This window comes from Colletotrichum lupini, chromosome 3 (genome assembly GCF_023278565.1).
Source record: "Colletotrichum lupini chromosome 3, complete sequence".
Taxonomy (NCBI): domain Eukaryota; kingdom Fungi; phylum Ascomycota; class Sordariomycetes; order Glomerellales; family Glomerellaceae; genus Colletotrichum; species Colletotrichum lupini.
The window spans coordinates 4,271,361-4,287,599 of record NC_064676.1 but is presented as its reverse complement, the minus strand read 5'-3'; the positions used below and the strand labels follow the sequence as shown (position 1 = coordinate 4,287,599).

General features: G+C 52.7%; 3 protein-coding genes across 3 annotated transcripts; 2 read left to right on the top strand and 1 right to left on the bottom strand.

The window, feature by feature from the left end:
• Positions 1 to 219: 219 nt before the first annotated feature.
• CLUP02_06051 (uncharacterized protein) lies at positions 220 to 1,746 on the top strand (the record flags this gene model as incomplete). Its single annotated transcript, XM_049285055.1, has 6 exons — positions 220 to 389; positions 436 to 1,111; positions 1,170 to 1,230; positions 1,308 to 1,350; positions 1,427 to 1,483; positions 1,563 to 1,746. The coding sequence occupies 6 exons, from the start codon at positions 220 to 222 to the stop codon at positions 1,744 to 1,746; spliced, it is 1,191 nt and encodes a 396-aa protein (XP_049142198.1).
• Positions 1,747 to 2,042: 296 nt separating this feature from the next.
• CLUP02_06050 (uncharacterized protein) lies at positions 2,043 to 5,801 on the bottom strand (the record flags this gene model as incomplete). Its single annotated transcript, XM_049285054.1, has 16 exons — positions 2,043 to 2,397; positions 2,498 to 2,606; positions 2,665 to 2,826; positions 2,881 to 3,011; positions 3,169 to 3,282; positions 3,361 to 3,415; positions 3,487 to 3,527; positions 3,619 to 3,875; positions 3,951 to 4,070; positions 4,109 to 4,369; positions 4,431 to 4,475; positions 4,553 to 4,739; positions 4,808 to 4,892; positions 4,956 to 5,164; positions 5,237 to 5,688; positions 5,772 to 5,801. 16 exons carry the CDS (start codon positions 5,799 to 5,801, stop codon positions 2,043 to 2,045), a joined length of 2,613 nt encoding a protein of 870 aa, XP_049142197.1.
• Positions 5,802 to 7,155: 1,354 nt separating this feature from the next.
• On the top strand, positions 7,156 to 10,578 carry CLUP02_06049 (C2H2 finger domain-containing protein; the record flags this gene model as incomplete). The annotated part of the gene is made up of 1 exon (XM_049285053.1): positions 7,156 to 10,578. The coding sequence occupies one exon, from the start codon at positions 7,156 to 7,158 to the stop codon at positions 10,576 to 10,578; it is 3,423 nt and encodes a 1,140-aa protein (XP_049142196.1).
• Between the last annotated feature and the right edge of the window lie 5,661 nt (positions 10,579 to 16,239).

The window sequence follows — 16,239 nt, the reverse complement described above, 5'->3', positions numbered from 1 at the left end:
CTTGCTACATCATCAACGGAAAGCCCTGAGAACCCCGGTTCCAAACATCCTTCTTCTGCTTCAAACTCCATCGAAGTTGGCACACGGCATAAAGGGGACGAGACGGAGCCCATGGCCGAGAAAAGAGAGAAGAACGAGAAAAACAAAATACCCTAAGCAAACATAAGGCTAAGTAGAAAAGATAGGAGAGTAGTTCAAATTCATGCGAAACCGGAAAAAATGTTCCAAACGGTAGCCTTGACAGTCCTGGAACGAGAAACGACAGAAAACAATCAATGGGGGTTTGAGGGATTCAAAAGCAACAGCAACCATATGGCCCATTTTCAAGCGAGGATCAAGGGACACTGGCATGCCGATAACGGCTCTGCAATGCTGGGATCGCACGAAACGTGTTGCTGGCAGACGTCAGATTTAAATGCAAGCACATCGCGGAAGGAATGTTGCGGGGCCCCGAGCGCAAGGCGCATGGTCGATGCCGAGCAAGCGGGGAGGGGGAGGAGCCTACTTATACCTAGGCGGAATACGAGGTCACTTTTTGTCTCGGGAACGCACCGTGAGACGGGAGACTCGGGCCGGGCGCGGCGATCCGCAGCGCCGTACAGTCGGACGAAGAGTCTTCCCTTTGCCTGTCGTGTTTATATTCGCAGCTAGCATTGAGGAGCTATGGGAAGTACAGAAGCGACGGCAAGTGGATGAGGCAGGCTTCGAAAACAAAAAGGGGAGGGATCGCATTTGTCGGGTCTGGAGACACACGCGCATTTTATACCACCGGCGTCATCATGACGCTTACCTGTTGCTCGCCTTTAGTTGCTTCCTCTTCTGTTTTCTCTTCTTCACTTCAACAAATCTCCTTCAATGCACAGTTCAACATTCTTATCATACAGCCGTTTTGGTTTCTTTGCCCTTCTTTTCTCTCGAGCGCGCGTCTTATCAGTACATAGAATTCCCTAACCTCCGAGAACTTTCCTCGGAAAGTGGCGAATACTTCAATCCAGATTTTGGTATTGAGCCCGTTCATTCTTCTCTGGTCCTCTTGAATTTACTTTTGGACCTATCAAGCTCTCTTCTTGTCTTTGTGAGATCAAGCTCACAACCCTGTTGGGCTCTTGCAGTGAGGGGTCGCGCTGAGGGTTGCTGTTACCTGTTTGCCCTTCTACCCTGAGAGGCAGTCCATGGTTTTGTATTCGGTGATGAACCCCAAATGCCAAGTCGATGGGAAGACGGGTAAAGGTCGAGACTAGGCGGAAAATACATTGGACTCACTCAGGTACCCATGCCCGCGAGTCCCAACGCATGATGCATGATAGGCCAAGGAGACATGTCTAGCTTACTGAAATACACTGCGAACAAGTAACTTTAGGTTTGGATTTGGATGGGATTACTCTCACTGGACGCGATTTGTTTCGTATGGAGACGGGGAACCCAGTTTCGGACATTTCATCAGTGATGTGTACCCCTTTGTCTTGCTTCAAATCAAGATCCCGTAATTGAGAAACACCTTTCAACCCCCTTCCTCTAGTGACGTTGTAGACGGAGATCCCATTTCCCTGACAAAATTACAGGCTGCCTGAGGCGTACGAGTATCTAATTGTTGAGACTAGACCTCTCCAAGGATTCGACGTCCTGATCACCGTTGATAGGTATCCATTGGTAGTGACAATATGGTTGGTACTGCTGATACCCGTCACCCACATCTGTGTTGCGATTCTGGACCATCGGATGTTTGGCATGGCGCTGAGTTTCTGATATCTAGGCTGAGAGTATATGGCAGAGGACAGAGAAGTCACGGAAAGCCCTGACTTTGTCTTTGGTCTACTCTGGAGAACCTTGATGATTTAATTAGTGGTTAAGATCGGAATCTGAGATTCAGGGTACATGATTTAATGAGAGTAAATCACCGCGACCTCGTACATTTTATAGACAGAAGAGATACCAGCAGCCGTAATCACCAAAACTCCATCCTCCCATCACAAAAAAACCACAAAAACCCAGACCAGCTTACTTACTCATCCAACTCCCCCCTTCCCCTTTCACCCCTCACATCACTGCACAAGCTGCCACGTAAGCACCAAAAGCGTAACATACGCAGCAAGGCTCAAGACGGTAAGCATGGCGACGCTGTTCCCGCTCGTGCGGAACTTGCGCACCACGCCGCCGCTCGCGACGCCGCTGCCCTCGTCCACCTTGGGGCTCGTGAAGAACTGGCGGTTGCCCTCGTGGCGGCGGAAGATGGCGACGAGCATGACGGCGGCGCCGTAGACGGCGAACAGGGCGCCGATGGCGTAGAACTCCGAGGTGAAGATTTTGAGGATGATGAGGGCGAAGGAGAATTGGGAGAGGGCTGTGCGCATGTAGGCGCCTTCGAAGGTTCGTTGGGCGGCGCGGATCTCGACGAGTCTTTTTGGCGCGGGGAGGGGAAGGGTCAATACTGTCAATGATGGGAGAGGTTTTTGAGAGGAACGGAGGTTGAGACTCACTCCTCGGCGGTTAGGATTACGGAACGGGCGCGGTGGAGGCGCAGGTGAAGGTGGTCTTGGGGGTTTGGCTGTAAGGATGAGAAGAGGCGATGGTGAGCTGCGGTAGTTCATTACGAAAAAAGTCGGTGACTGTAGACCTCGATGTGGCATTGCAGAAGATGCTCTCTTTCGAGATGGGAATACGAACCTGAAACATTGTAATGATAAGTGTTTGAGAGGCTCTTATACCACGATGCTGGTCCCCGAGCAGTCCGGGTCAGGATATCTACGAGGTTGCAGTCTCGATGAGCTATATTGGATTGCGACTGAGCCGCTTTTGCAGCTGCGTAGTATCTGTACGGCTCCTTCACTGGAAGAAACGAAGCCAATTGGAAGGCGGCGGGAGCCGAATAGTCAAGTCAACGAATGGCGAAATTCAGGGCTGAAATGGCTCCATCGCCATAGAGATACGGAGTAAGGTAGATAGATCGAGAGCTGAAGTGTAGTGCTTTAGAGTTTCTGGGCAGGTGATCTCCACCCTGGCTCTTGGTGGTGCTGGTGGTGGTTGACGACGTCGCCGAGGTGGATCAGGTGCCGTGATTAGATAAGCCCCCAAGACGTCCCCGAGGATACGTTCATCGTACCTTCTTACACTTAGCATCCTTTCTTCCGCCGACGCAGAATGGCTGGCTAGGTATCGTGATATATGCACCCAGGATTTGTTGCAAAAATTGTTTGGTTACGTGCTCTTTTGTGTATAGCACTTATGTCGAGATCTCGAGAGGCTCTCAGGGCCTGGGAGACTTGACAGAAGTCTGGATCAAGTCTAGGTCATCCGTTGGCATTATGATCCATGCGTCTTGGTGTCCATTCATGGTTCCAGGTCGCCGAAAGTTTTCCATACTCGGCATCGTGTCGAACCGACGCATTCGCTGCGTCTATCCCGCGATAGAACATGCCTCATAGATGAGATTTAATCTAGTTAACCGCCGAGAGATCGCGTTTACGAAAGGCGCTCGTTAATGGAGACTTGCCCACCATTCGCGGATCAGGCGGAAGATGGGGACTTCACTCGAGGCACACTCCAAGAGCACGAATAAATATACATATCAAGGTCTGCGGGAGCATCATTATTAGCCGCAGATAAGACACGGAGACCAACAAGCGAGCATTAAAACGCCGGTATTTCAATGCAACGCGTGAGGCGTCGCCGATATGGACGGACGGGTCGGGGATGTTTATGGCGCTGCGCAACCCTGATGCCGCGGGTTTGGAGCGGCGACCGACGGAGTGCACCGCCAGGCTAGCGGTCAAGCTCAAAAACACAGCGCTTCTGCTTCGCCCAGGATCCCCAACTCGACTGAAATATCCGAGTTCCATCGCGGCGGCTGCGGCTGTGCATAATGGTGCTAGGCCCCACTAGCCAATGTCGCTTTCCCCAGTATTTCGTACCCTGTGCAGAGCGGATAATGGGGGGTTATTCGGTTTTTAGACTCTTGAATGCGAGAGCGATATGGCGACCGAGCTGAAAGCGTTTCTGCTGCCATATGGATGAGCGACCCTTAAGCGGAAACAATTGTCGATATTCGCGGCACTCTGTTTAGGGGCTGATGCCTATCCGTAGCATCTGCCACAAGGGCATGCATTCGTACGTTACCGCAGCTTTTCAGCGAGAAGCACATGCCGCCGGATGACATCAAGCGTCTGCAAGCCGGTAAGTCTGACGAGCGCTTTTCAAGGGTTTGGTATGTGGTCGGTATGAGGTGTTGGGCGGACAGCATCGGTGATAGAATGTGAGAGGGACCATACGAAGCTAGGGCCGGAAGTGGAAATCTGCCTTCTCGGTGAACACAGGCTGACCCAAGGTTTATCGATGGTCGATGACCGAATGTCGTGTCGAGGTCGAGATGACACTAACCTTGTGGCATTATCAAGCCCAGGGACAAGAATCCAGCCACCCATCTACTAAGGTACTGTGAGGTGCAGCGACGGACGCTGAGCGTAAGAGCAGAGCGTGACCTAAGTGGAGGGACAGAAGTAAGCCACAGTAGCTTGCATCTGTGCGACAAGATGTGGTGGGCTGCCAGATGGCAGACATGAGGTGGGATGGATGTAGGTGTCGGATCCATGCTCATACGGCGGCGCAAGTGTAAGACGGGGAGTGGGTGACGGGATGAGTGTGTGAGGTCCGAGGTTACTCTGAGTCTGAGGTCGAGGACGGTCGGTCGGGAGTTCCAGTTGCAAAGTTGTAGTGGGGAGGTAAAACTGCCCTGCGGGCTGGGGCTGAGAGAAATGCGCCCAACGACAGTAAAGAAGAACGCCTCGCGCAAATGGAAGAATTAAGACGATACTTTGATTTGCCGTGGGTGTGGGTGGTGGTCTCAGGTCCCTTGCCATCTGGTTCGCTCCTGGTTCGCTCCCGGCCCCCATTCCGCCCTACGAGCGAGTGCGCCTGTGGAGAGGTACTTCGTACATGTACTGAGGCTAAGGGATATGTACCGCAGTATTGAGCTATCAACCACTCAGAGACGTGAACGTTCCTTCCAATTCTCGGAGTCTCCCAAATGCCCCACATGACGGAGCGGGGCAGCGTTGCTGCATGAGCCATGAGGAAGTCGCAGTCGACATGAATATGAGCGGGAAGGAAGCATGGAGCATGGAGCAGGAGCATTACTAAGGCAAGGCATTCCGAGAATACCTGCTCGAACCTGGAAGGTTCTTGCATGAGAATATGGCAAGATAGCGATATATCACGACTCCTCCAAAAGTTGGGTCAGCACGTCAGGTACCTGATCTGACAATATCGCGATTCTCGACCGTACAAACCGAGTCTCGGGATCAAGAAGGCGTGGTTCCTCCAGATTTCGGCCGAACACTTGAGAACCAAATCTGAACCAACGATGCGAACAGACGAGCAGCAATTCCGCATGCCATCTCTACCTTGTTGTTGTCCGTACCCAGCCAATAGGTAGTCCGTCCTTAATCCTCCGTCCCCGTAGCCATAGGACATCGTAGTATCGGTAAAGAACCTAGGTGACAAGAGGGCAGCGTTGTGGCGCATTCCCGCTTCGGTGGGCTGCGCAAGTGGCCGGCATGCTACCGCTAAGGTACCGCCCACACGCTTCCTATTCACTGAGACAATGGAACCTGAACGTCGAGGGCGGACCGGACGCGACAGCTGAACCTGGATGAGAGACGGGAGAGTGAGAGACACCAGGCAGACTGCCCAAGTCTAATTCAATGGGTGTGTGGGTTGGCGGGCAGTGGGAAAAGCTACCTCAAGGTACCGAAACTCTCATGCTCCCGTAGTGTCACTTCTCCCTGAGTCTTTCTCTCGCTTTCCATTTCTGCTCGTGTCGAAAATTACCCAAGGTACCTCATCCCAAGGTACGGATAGCATAGAGCAAATAGGTACTCTATCTTTACCAAAGGTAAAAAGAAAAAAAGGTACCGTACTTTTTAGCCCTTCCCATCTTGAGCTTCAATTGACCCTGGGGCGCACCTTCGTACCTTCGCCATGCACCACCACCACCACCACCTGCAAATGTCCGCCTAATTGCCTTATTAACTAAGGTAGGTAGGTCAGGTACCTGGCTTCTAATTGGTTTCCGCCCCTCCTCGAGATTGAATTCCGTCCTGTCTCGCGCTTGTCTTGTCACAATCGCATCCCCACCCCCAACCGTCTCTTACTTCTCCAAGGTTAGCCCGCTGGGTACTCGTACCTTACGCCTATCCAACCATCCCTCCCCTCGTCATCCCAAGATCATCTCTCCCTCTCCCTCTCTCTTACAAGTCTCACCAACTCTTTTCTCCCCTTCTCCCCTCCTCTGCCTCCCGTCCGGCTCGCGACTCTGCCACATTCAACCCATGCGCCGGTCCTAGGCTCTCTTCCGCCTCGTTCTACTGTCTCTGCATGATCTCATCGAGTCTTGTACACCCCCTCGCATACCCCTGATTCCTGAGCTTCTTTACACAAGACCCGCGGATACTCTATCGCATATCCCGCCTCGCACCCCCCGTTCTTCCACCGGTCGACTGTCACTCTTTCCATCTTGGCTATACTTCTCTGCCACCGACCTCAACTCAGCCTCACCGCGAAACGCCGCAAACAACTCTTTTGCTTTCGAAATCACCTCAGCACCTTAATGCTCGCATACCTAGACAAGTTTGATCTATTGCTTGTTGCTTGACCCAGTTGTTCCCCACGGCGCCGGTACGAATACACAATCAGCGAAAAGCATAAGCGCTGGACCAAAGAAACGACCAACACATCTAGGCCGCGCAAACGCCGCCGCCCTCCACGACCACATCTTCTTCTCGTGGCTTTCCCCCTTGCTCGCTGGCGACTGCTTTCCTCCTCCACATTCAACTGCTCTGTGGTATCGCATCGCCTTGTCAACACAGTATCGTGCCTTTTGCTCCAATCCACAAACTGGTGCAAGACTGCTTCCTGGAGCCCTGTTGCGACTGTCGCCTAACCCCACCTTCAGCCTGCTCAGTTGATCGCTTCCAATTCAACCAACACAATCAAGTCGGAACATGACAGCGCTTGTCTTCTAACAACTCTCAAAGAGTAGTTCCGTCCTCGGCTTTGGCTCCATCTCGCCTGATTTACCGTACCTTTACATCAAGCCAACCTATATATCACGATTAGCCTCTCCTACAATCTCCCCCCATACACTCGCGTTGTGTCGTGGCCATGGCTTCGACATACGCCGTACCTCCCGCGGCCTTGCACGATGGACAAGCTAGCGATGCCCACAACCCCTCCCCACCAAGTAGTGGTCAACGACGACTGACTGCCACTTCATTTGACCCGAATCATCTCTCGCCTTCGTCTCAGTTGCAGAGCAGCTCCGTCTCACCCAACTATAACGATACTCCAGCAGAGTCTATCTCTAACTATAGCCAATATCATTCGAGCGACTTCAGCGATATGGACGATGGACTGGACCCCTTCTTTGGCGTCGACTTTAGCAATACTGAAGCGGGTACGCCCTCCTTCCTGGACCCGGAACACAGAACCGACAGCTTCGGCCAGGCCACAATTTCCCAGGCGAGAAGCAAAAACCTGGACGCTACTACCTATCCGTTCACCCCTGAGCAGACGGCCTCACTGCACACGACTTCACCGCGCAGCGATATGAGAACGATTTCCAAGTCTGTGCCTGAGCGACTCCCTCTATCCATCTCACCTCAGGAGCTACAAAGGCCATTCCAACCTCCTCAGATTTCCACTTTCGCCCCACAGTCCGCATCTCAATTGACACCAGATCTCAGTGGTAGTGGTCGTTCCAGTGAGGACAGCGCAGTGCCGTCTCCTCCCATGATGGCTGCTCAGAGTCCTCGAGTGACTGTCTCCATGTGGGGAAAAGATGCTACCGAACCGGTCCAGTCAATCGAGCGCACATTTACACCAGATGACGAGAACTCGACCACAGCACCTGCCGGGCTCAGCTCCGCTGGTGACTTGATCTCGTCCCAAGGACCAGTCGCTGATACGACAACCCCACGACGCTCATCATTCAGCCGCCGTGGTTTAGATCCGACGAATAGACCCTCTACTGAAGTTGCCAGCGTAAACGACATTATGACACGCCGTGAGATCGAGGAAAAGAACCAGGAAGTTGATCAATGGCTGTCTCGTAGCTTGAATAACGACCCAACTGCAGCCTCTTCTCAGCCAGAGACCAGATTGCATGCCAGCCCCGATGCCATGGCTGGGGAAGACGGCATCCGTCTTGGCAATCAGACTGAAAACCGCCATCAACCTGGACAAACTTATTTCACAGCTCGCGGCGGCGAGATGACGGCTACGGACTTCCATATCATGAATTCGAACCGTGTCTGGGGTGATTCACCCGTTGTACACCCTATCAGTGGCCCAGACACAGATCGATACCAGCCGGAATCTTCGCAAGCTGCAATTGCTCGTTTCAACAGAATGTGTATGGATAATGAATCCATCATTTCCAAAGCGGCTACGTGGGGCACACGAAGACGCAGTCTGCCTAGCGTTATCGATATGGACACCGAGAACGTCACCAGTGGGAACCTGTTGAAGAAGCTTTCCATCAGCAGAGGCGAGGGAGGTCGTAGGCCAAGCATCCTCAAGGATTTGCGCGGCCTCGTCCGTCGGCCGAGTGCCAGCCATTTGCTCAAACGGTCTAGGAGCACCAACGGCGAAAACATTCCCAAATCGGAGGCTCCGCCCCCTATGGAGAAGCGTGAGAGTTTGCCTCATCTTCTACCTACTGCACGAACTGGCAGCTGGGGGTCCAAGAAGACACCTACGCCGAGTATTAACACCGCTCTCGTCACCATGGGAAGCAGTGTGGCTTCAATTGGCACAACACACGCACGGAATGGTTCAATCGGCGGCACGCCCATTACATCACCAAAGAGTCCATTTGGCAGTCTACAAGTCAAAAACACACTTCGTCGGCCAAGGAGCAAGTCGGATCTACCAAAAGCTAGCGGAAACGAAACACACTCAAACCTGGTTGGCATGTGGAGGAAATCAGGCGGCCCGCCGGTGGCTGTCCTTGCCAAGAGTAACTCGACAAATGTTGACCTGGATGAGGATGATGACGACGAGGATGAACTTTACGAGGATGGTGACATGAATGCGGAATCCAGCAAGTTGATCCAGGATGTCTCGCCAAACTTTGCAGGCTTCCAAACGCATGTTCTCCGCCTGAATCCGGATCTGGCAACCAACAATAACTATCTCGTTGATCGGATCGCCCATCAGCAGGTTGTTCGCTACAAGAGCCTCCTCAGTGCCAAGGTGAAGCATCTTGGGATTGGCCAGGCCTGCACGTGCGGATCGTTCTGTTTGGCTCGTGGTGGTCGGCCAGTCCTGCTCGACCAGAAGGGCGATTCACGAGACATCGACCCTCTGTCAACAGGCGCTGACTCTGGGGACGGAGACTCAACCCCTGTGGAGGGTGCTATTACCAAGGATAGCTTTCCACAGGACATACCTATGCCGCCTACGCAATCCCTCCCGGCGGAATTCGAATGCCAGCTCTGCTTCACGCTGAAGAAGCCCAAGAAGCCCTCTGACTGGACGAAGCATGTCCACGAGGATGTACAGCCTTTCACTTGCACTTGGGACAGATGCCGTGACCCTAAGATCTTCAAGCGTAAAGCCGACTGGGTACGCCATGAGAATGAGGGTCATCGGCATCTAGAGTGGTGGACATGCGACGTTGAGGACTGTCGGCACACATGCTACCGCCGGGACAATTTCTTACAGCATCTCGTGCGCGAGCACAAGTTCGTCGAACCGAAGAACAAGACTAAAGCCGCCATCAAACGGGCTGGCGGCATCGATCCCACGTGGCAAAAGGTAGAACAGTGCCGTCATGAAACAACGAAGAGACCACAGGAGGAGCCTTGCCGTTTCTGTGGCAAGCAGTTTCCTACATGGAAGAAGTTGACAGTCCATCTGGCGAAGCATATGGAGCATCTCAGTCTACCGATCCTACATCTGGTCGCTGCCAAGGAGCTGGAGCCAGACACCATCATCAGCCCGGTGCAAGACCCCCCGCCCAGAGCTCCTTTTAATGCACCAACTCCCTTGGACGAGTCAGTCGTCAAGAGTGAGCCCTCTATTCACAACTATGGGAACCAGTCGTCATATCAACCTCACGCCATGATGGCGAATAACAATGGTTTATACCAGAACATGAACAACCTTGGGTTCTCGGGGGTCGCGGGTAGCTCGCAGTTCCCAGACTACATGTACTCTTCCCAGTATCCGAACACTAGTCAGCCGATGGCTCAGAACTTGATGGGCATGCAACCTGTCAACCGAGCAACCCAGGGTCTCAACCACCAATACCAGAACACAACCAACATGACCATGCCTGCCGCATCATATATGGGAGCCCAGCAACAATACATGTCATTGGCACAAGAGACTGAGCCCTTTCCCGCACTCGACCACAACGCCCTTGGACTACACCAACCTGGGCAGATGGGTGTAGGCATGGCCTATGATGGACTCATGGGACAGAGCAACATCGACGAGAACCAGTACAATTCTCAGGGGTCTATCTCACCCTATTCACACTCTCCCCTCCAAGGTGGTCAAGGGTTCTACCCACCACAGTAGATCATGCAGTATCTATGTGCCTCTACCGAGGCCATGAAATATTCGCTTCAATCTTATCGCGTATTTAGATACCCTTTTTCATAGCAATTCAGTCCGGTTATTTCTTCATCTGTATGGAATGCGAACGCCGGACCCGGCTCTCGCTTGACGATGTATCAATGTTACGGCCTATACCAGTGTCAGGGCAAGCACGGTGGCGCTCAGGATGGAGGATCAGAAAGAAATATAGACGGTCAACGGAGTCACGGAATATTCTAAGCTGAATGATGCCGTGCACTATGGTAGCTGGAAATGCCACGCAAGAGAAAGAGTGCCAGTGTTGGGTACCAAGTCAAAGGGAGCGAGTGTTCTTTATATATCTGGACAATGTATGTTTTACATCGTACTCTCAGACCTGAATGGGATATCTGCCCACTAGCAAAGCATCATCAATCATGACAGAAGGCCATATGCCTCCAATGCGAACGCTTAGATAGAGAAGAGTCTGATATGCGTACCCAATATCATCTTAACCCACTCAATAGCGCGCGTGAACACGGACGCGACATGCCCTTTCAGTGTGCCAAGTTCCAACCTAGCTTTTTTGGTCCCCACCAGAGAAGCATTTTTAGCATCCTGGGTCCAGTCAAATGTTCCAGAGATTTCCAATGAGCGGTACGCGAGCGATACGGAGTGGCCACGGTCAAAAATATCTACGGAGTCCGGGTGCTCTGGACTCCCGTGGGATCAGCGTCTTCATGTCTTGCCGGGTCGAACGGTTGAACCCCCCCGCGGAGCTTGCCTATCCGACTTCATCGAGGAACAAGCCTTTTCCAATTCTCTGGGATGTTGAAGCCCTCCCTGTGCCCCCACCCCCCTCCCAAATCACCAACATTGTGCTCTTGCGCCTGTACGGACACGCTGTAGTGTTCTGAGGTTCCACAGTTTCCAAGGCAAATGCGTCGCAGTCTCGGGGGGCACACGTACGGGGGGTTTTTACTTGGATGGAGAAGGGAGGTCATTGGTGACACCGTGCCTGTATGCAGCATACGGTATCCTAAGTAAGGACGAGGGAAGACCCGCTTCATACGAGGCGCAATAGCGGTAATACGTATCCCGGGCCGCGGGCCGGGAAGGAGGGAACGGGCGACCGCGGGAGTCACGGTTGGGATTTTTGTGTACGTATGGATAAGGCAGTCAGTGTACGCATACCGAGTACTGTGGGTGGAATGCCATCATATCTTTCTTTTCGCCATTTATGCTCTTGATGGAGAGGGGAGGGATAAATCATCAAAAGTTTCCTTGGTCGTCTCGACGGGTCCCGACCGGGACCTGGGACGGACGGAGGTTATTCTGGATCTGGTGCCTGATTGTCGGGGTACAGGATACCCTTTGACATTTTATTACCGTTTGGCATAAGGACGCAGGTGCATACCACACGGTAGAGTGAGAAAAAAAAAAGCAGGGAAAAGGGCAGCCGGGCCGGGTAGCTGGGAAATACTGGCGACAGTCTTGCTTGCTTTTATTAATCTATCTCCATCACGGGTTCTGGGTTGTGGTTGGTTGGGGGCCGCTCGGAAGAGGGGGGGATTCAAGATGTGAGGGTGAGCCTGTGTCCAAGCCGTGGGAGGGAGGGCCGTGTTGTTGGTGTCTATACTGTATATATTTTTTACTCTGGGAGTTGGAGTCGGAACTTTGGGAGAGGCTGAGAATGGGAGCGGAATGAGGAGTAAAGACGAAGAAAAAGAAACCCGACACGTGCTATTTGGACTTGGGTTCCGAGAAGCCAAGGGTGCCTCTCGTTGAAGAGAAGACCTGCCAGATGCATCGAAGGCATTGCTCGTCTCTCGGGGGCGCGATTCCAGAGTGAGAGGGATGATGGGTTTCCCAGGATTCGAATCTTATCGCTCCAGTGTCTACGAGCATACATCCACGTGTAATCTGTATGGACAGGAGGCTATAGCTGAGAGGTACTATTGTGGCTCGTCGTCATCGTCGCCGATCGTTTTGGAAGGCAAGACAGATACCGCGGGTATGGTACGGGGTCCAAGAGCGAGGGACTGTTTATGGAGGGGGGGGGGGGGGGATTCTCTACGGGATAGTGAGAATGTTTGGACATCCGTACGTATGGGTGGCAGTGAGAACGTAAGCGAGGGATAATGCTTGACAATGACGACGGAGAGAAGTGTCGGGGTCCGGGGAAGCCGTCCTGGAGGCCTACCTACGTTTTTCTTCCCACGAGACCGGTCTCGTGGGAGAATAGAAGGCGCTTGAAGCCCGAGACATGGGAGGGTATCCCAGGGCATTGGGAAGTTTGGGAAGACATCGCGGTAGTTGAAGCCAGAGTTCGGGGATGTTGGCGATGAAGTCACGTTTACTTTCTTCTGGATAGGTTTTGGAAGTGCGCTGCTGGGCTTCACGACCAACCCCCTCGCCCTTCCCCTCAAAGCTCCTGGTGGAGAGCGTTTCCAATCACACGGTACCACTGCCAACGTCGGGAAGGAAAGCCGCGAGACAGAGACGAATGGGGGGAGGGGGTAAATCAGGGTAAATCAGGGGCTTTGACGAGTTTCGGAAAGGTTTACAGAGCAACTCGAGGTCATATTGTTGAAGAAACCATTGGAGGAGGAAAGGAAGAAACAGCCTTTATTTGGTGACGGCGTGGGAACAGGATGTAACCTTTTGACGAAAAAAAAGAAGGTTGCCCTTGAAAAAGATCAAGGTTTTGGCGTTTTGCGTATCCGTACTACGTACATATGCTAAGTAAGGGGGTGACATGTCGTCGATATCGGATGAAAAGATTGACAACCAAGGCCCAAGGGGGCGGTGCGTCCGTCTAGGCGGTTTTGGCGCGGGGGTTCTGAGGCACAAGTCGTTTGTGTTGCGTTTGCTTTACCGTCCGAGGCTCAGGCCAGAGCTGGGCTGAGCTCAGCGTACTCTAGCTCGGTAGAGCAAAGCACGGAAGTATCTGCACGTTTGCACATAGCCTACAGCTTAGAGGAGAAGAGACGAGACGGCGCGGTATGTCCGGCTTGGGAGGAGTGAGGTGGTCCATATGCACGGCACGGCACCGGTACTGCGCGTTCGCTTGTTGCCCGGACTTTCCTTTGCAGTGACGGGACGGACGGGAGCCGGTGGACTGATGGAGGGGTAAAAGAATTCGTCACTTGGCGCAGGCTGTCGAGGACTGCGAGTATCCCGTAGGCTGCAGGATCAGACGAGGACAAGCAATGGCCGGTGCCAGCGTTGAGTATGGGTAGGGCAGAGCCAACACTGGAGTTGGAATGTTGGACAAATGGGCAAGCAGGCGCCGAGGGGGTTGGAATGTGGCTTGGCAGGCCTCCCGGGGAGCACAACACGGGCCATCCTAACCTTACATCTTCTCGTGCGGATAGTTGAGCATTCCTATGGCAGGTGAGCAGACTGCGGAAAGGTGGGTGGGGGAAGCGGGCGCGGGAGATGGGATGGGAAGAAGTGGGTGATCCGAAGTCATCGTCTTTTTAAGTTCGACTTGTGTGTGAAAGATCAGGATTGCCCTGCCTCACTTTACATCGTAGTTGTGTTACTGCGCAAGTTAAAATGTCGTGAGAACGCACAGGTACCGCGTAGCCGCACATACCAAGGTAAGGTACAATGCAGCGGCTGTGCCTACGGGCATTGTAACTAACGTGCCCTCTTCTGCTGTACGGTAGCCTGCGCAGACGTAGCTTCTTCTTATTCTTCCTCTACTGCATACAATTGTCCAAGGTTTGGGGGAAAGTGTATTGCTGATGTGGGCCTGAGATGACGGATATTGTTAATGATAATGCAGACGCACCGATCCTCATCCCTACACAGCAACGCGATATGAACGTGGTAGCGATGATGGATAAGCGACGCGGCTTGGATTGTGACGTGGGGACATTCCGACATTGAGGTGAGGAAGACATGGCGGAAGTATGGAGATGAGGTAAGGGGTGTGTGAGATTGGGATTGGGAGACAAACGTTTATTTTTACACGGTAACCCAGGTTCTTAATCTTAGTAGGGTGTCAACGGCAATCCGATTGCATCGAGCCGTTCACATCAATTGATTATCCGTATAGAGGACTCTCTTGTCATGTGCCGACCTGGATATAGAGTGGTCTCATCACAATCAGTGACCAAAGTCGGTTTAAGCCCGTTGGTAAACTGTGGTTACTGTGGTTCTCGACAGGCTTGTGACGAGATTGACCGACCTGAATTGATCAACGTGGCAGCGGCAAGAATTTCCCGTAGCGCCTGGGCTTTTGATCATTTTCATCTGCTTTCCCAAGACAAATGGGGGCTGGACCGCTGGAGGAAGGACAGGTTCAGAACCACTGATTGGTATTGAAGTGTTTGAAAGTTTGAGTCTTTTTTCTCTGTTCTGTTTCTATAATGACGAAGTACAAAAACTTGGTTTGGACTCCAGTGGATGGATTCATGAATCGGCCACAATCAAGAATTTTCTCACCCGCCTCCCAGAGTCCCAGACTTCCAGCTGACAGCTGCACAATTGATGATGGATAAGAAAACCTCATTGGTGAAAGACGAGGTTGCTCCTCCTTCTCCGTGATGGCGCAGTTTCAGACAGGACCGGGGGTGTAGGGAATGATTTGGTTCAGGCTTCCCTGCTTCCTCTCTTTCTCTTCCTTCTGTGCTTTCTGCCGCGTAGCTTTTGGAAGAGCGGTAGCCAATGGTTCCTATGGCTCACCACCTGGCAAAAAAAACAGATGAGTGAAGCCCGCCCCCGTTCTGGTAGTCGAGGCCGTCCGGCGTCCCGACCAGTCCCCATGTCGATCCACCAGTCCCATTCTGGCTAAGCCCCTTGACGGGGACCCCTGACGCCAATGCAGGGGCGCGGACGGAGTGCGGTTGTTGCGGGCTGGGACGGGTGGGATGCAGAGTTGATTTTGTGCCTGTCCATCACCGTACACGTACATAAAAAGGTACCGTTTTACTGACTTTGACTCGGCACTAGCCTAAGATTTTGCCCCTGAGTCTAGAGTTTTCTTCGCTCGTGTATCTGCCAGGCCAAGGAGGCACTGGGCTCGGCGTCACGCGTGGTCGCTGACGACTGCTGAACCTTAGTCACCGGGCAACAGGACAAAGACAACGTACGGGAAAACGACGGAGGAGGTTGGATTACTCGAGAATGTTCATGATTCACTGTTGGTCACCGGCGTTCCTCAGTGTCTCTGATTTAGAGCGGAATTGCCGAGACCTGCTCCTCCTCGAGGCATTGTTTCAGACTCCACAAGAAAGAATGGGCGAGCAGTGCATCTTTATGTAAGGTTAACTTGGTGTTCAGACGTTTTCCCACCGCATGGCGTCACGGCGTGCGAAGTGTGTGTCCGAATAGAAACTTGGATGGATCGAATCCGTATGACGGTTTATACGGAAGGCCTACCGTGCCTTACTGCCGTTTAATGCTCCCTAGGATAGAATGTACGTATCTGTGTCTACTCCGTATACCTACTTTATGTAAGCTGAATGCAGATTGGAAGCTGGGTATCAATCACCTTCCTTGCTGCCCGCAGCGGCCCTGTCCAACGGTAATTTGATCGCAGGCGGGAAGGTCAGGCAGGTCCCATCTCTGCGTGATTGCTTGTGGAAAGTAAAGTGTCTTATGTAAGGCGGTACCTGAGCGACCCAGCCAATTCAGCCCCTCAAATAAGTACCT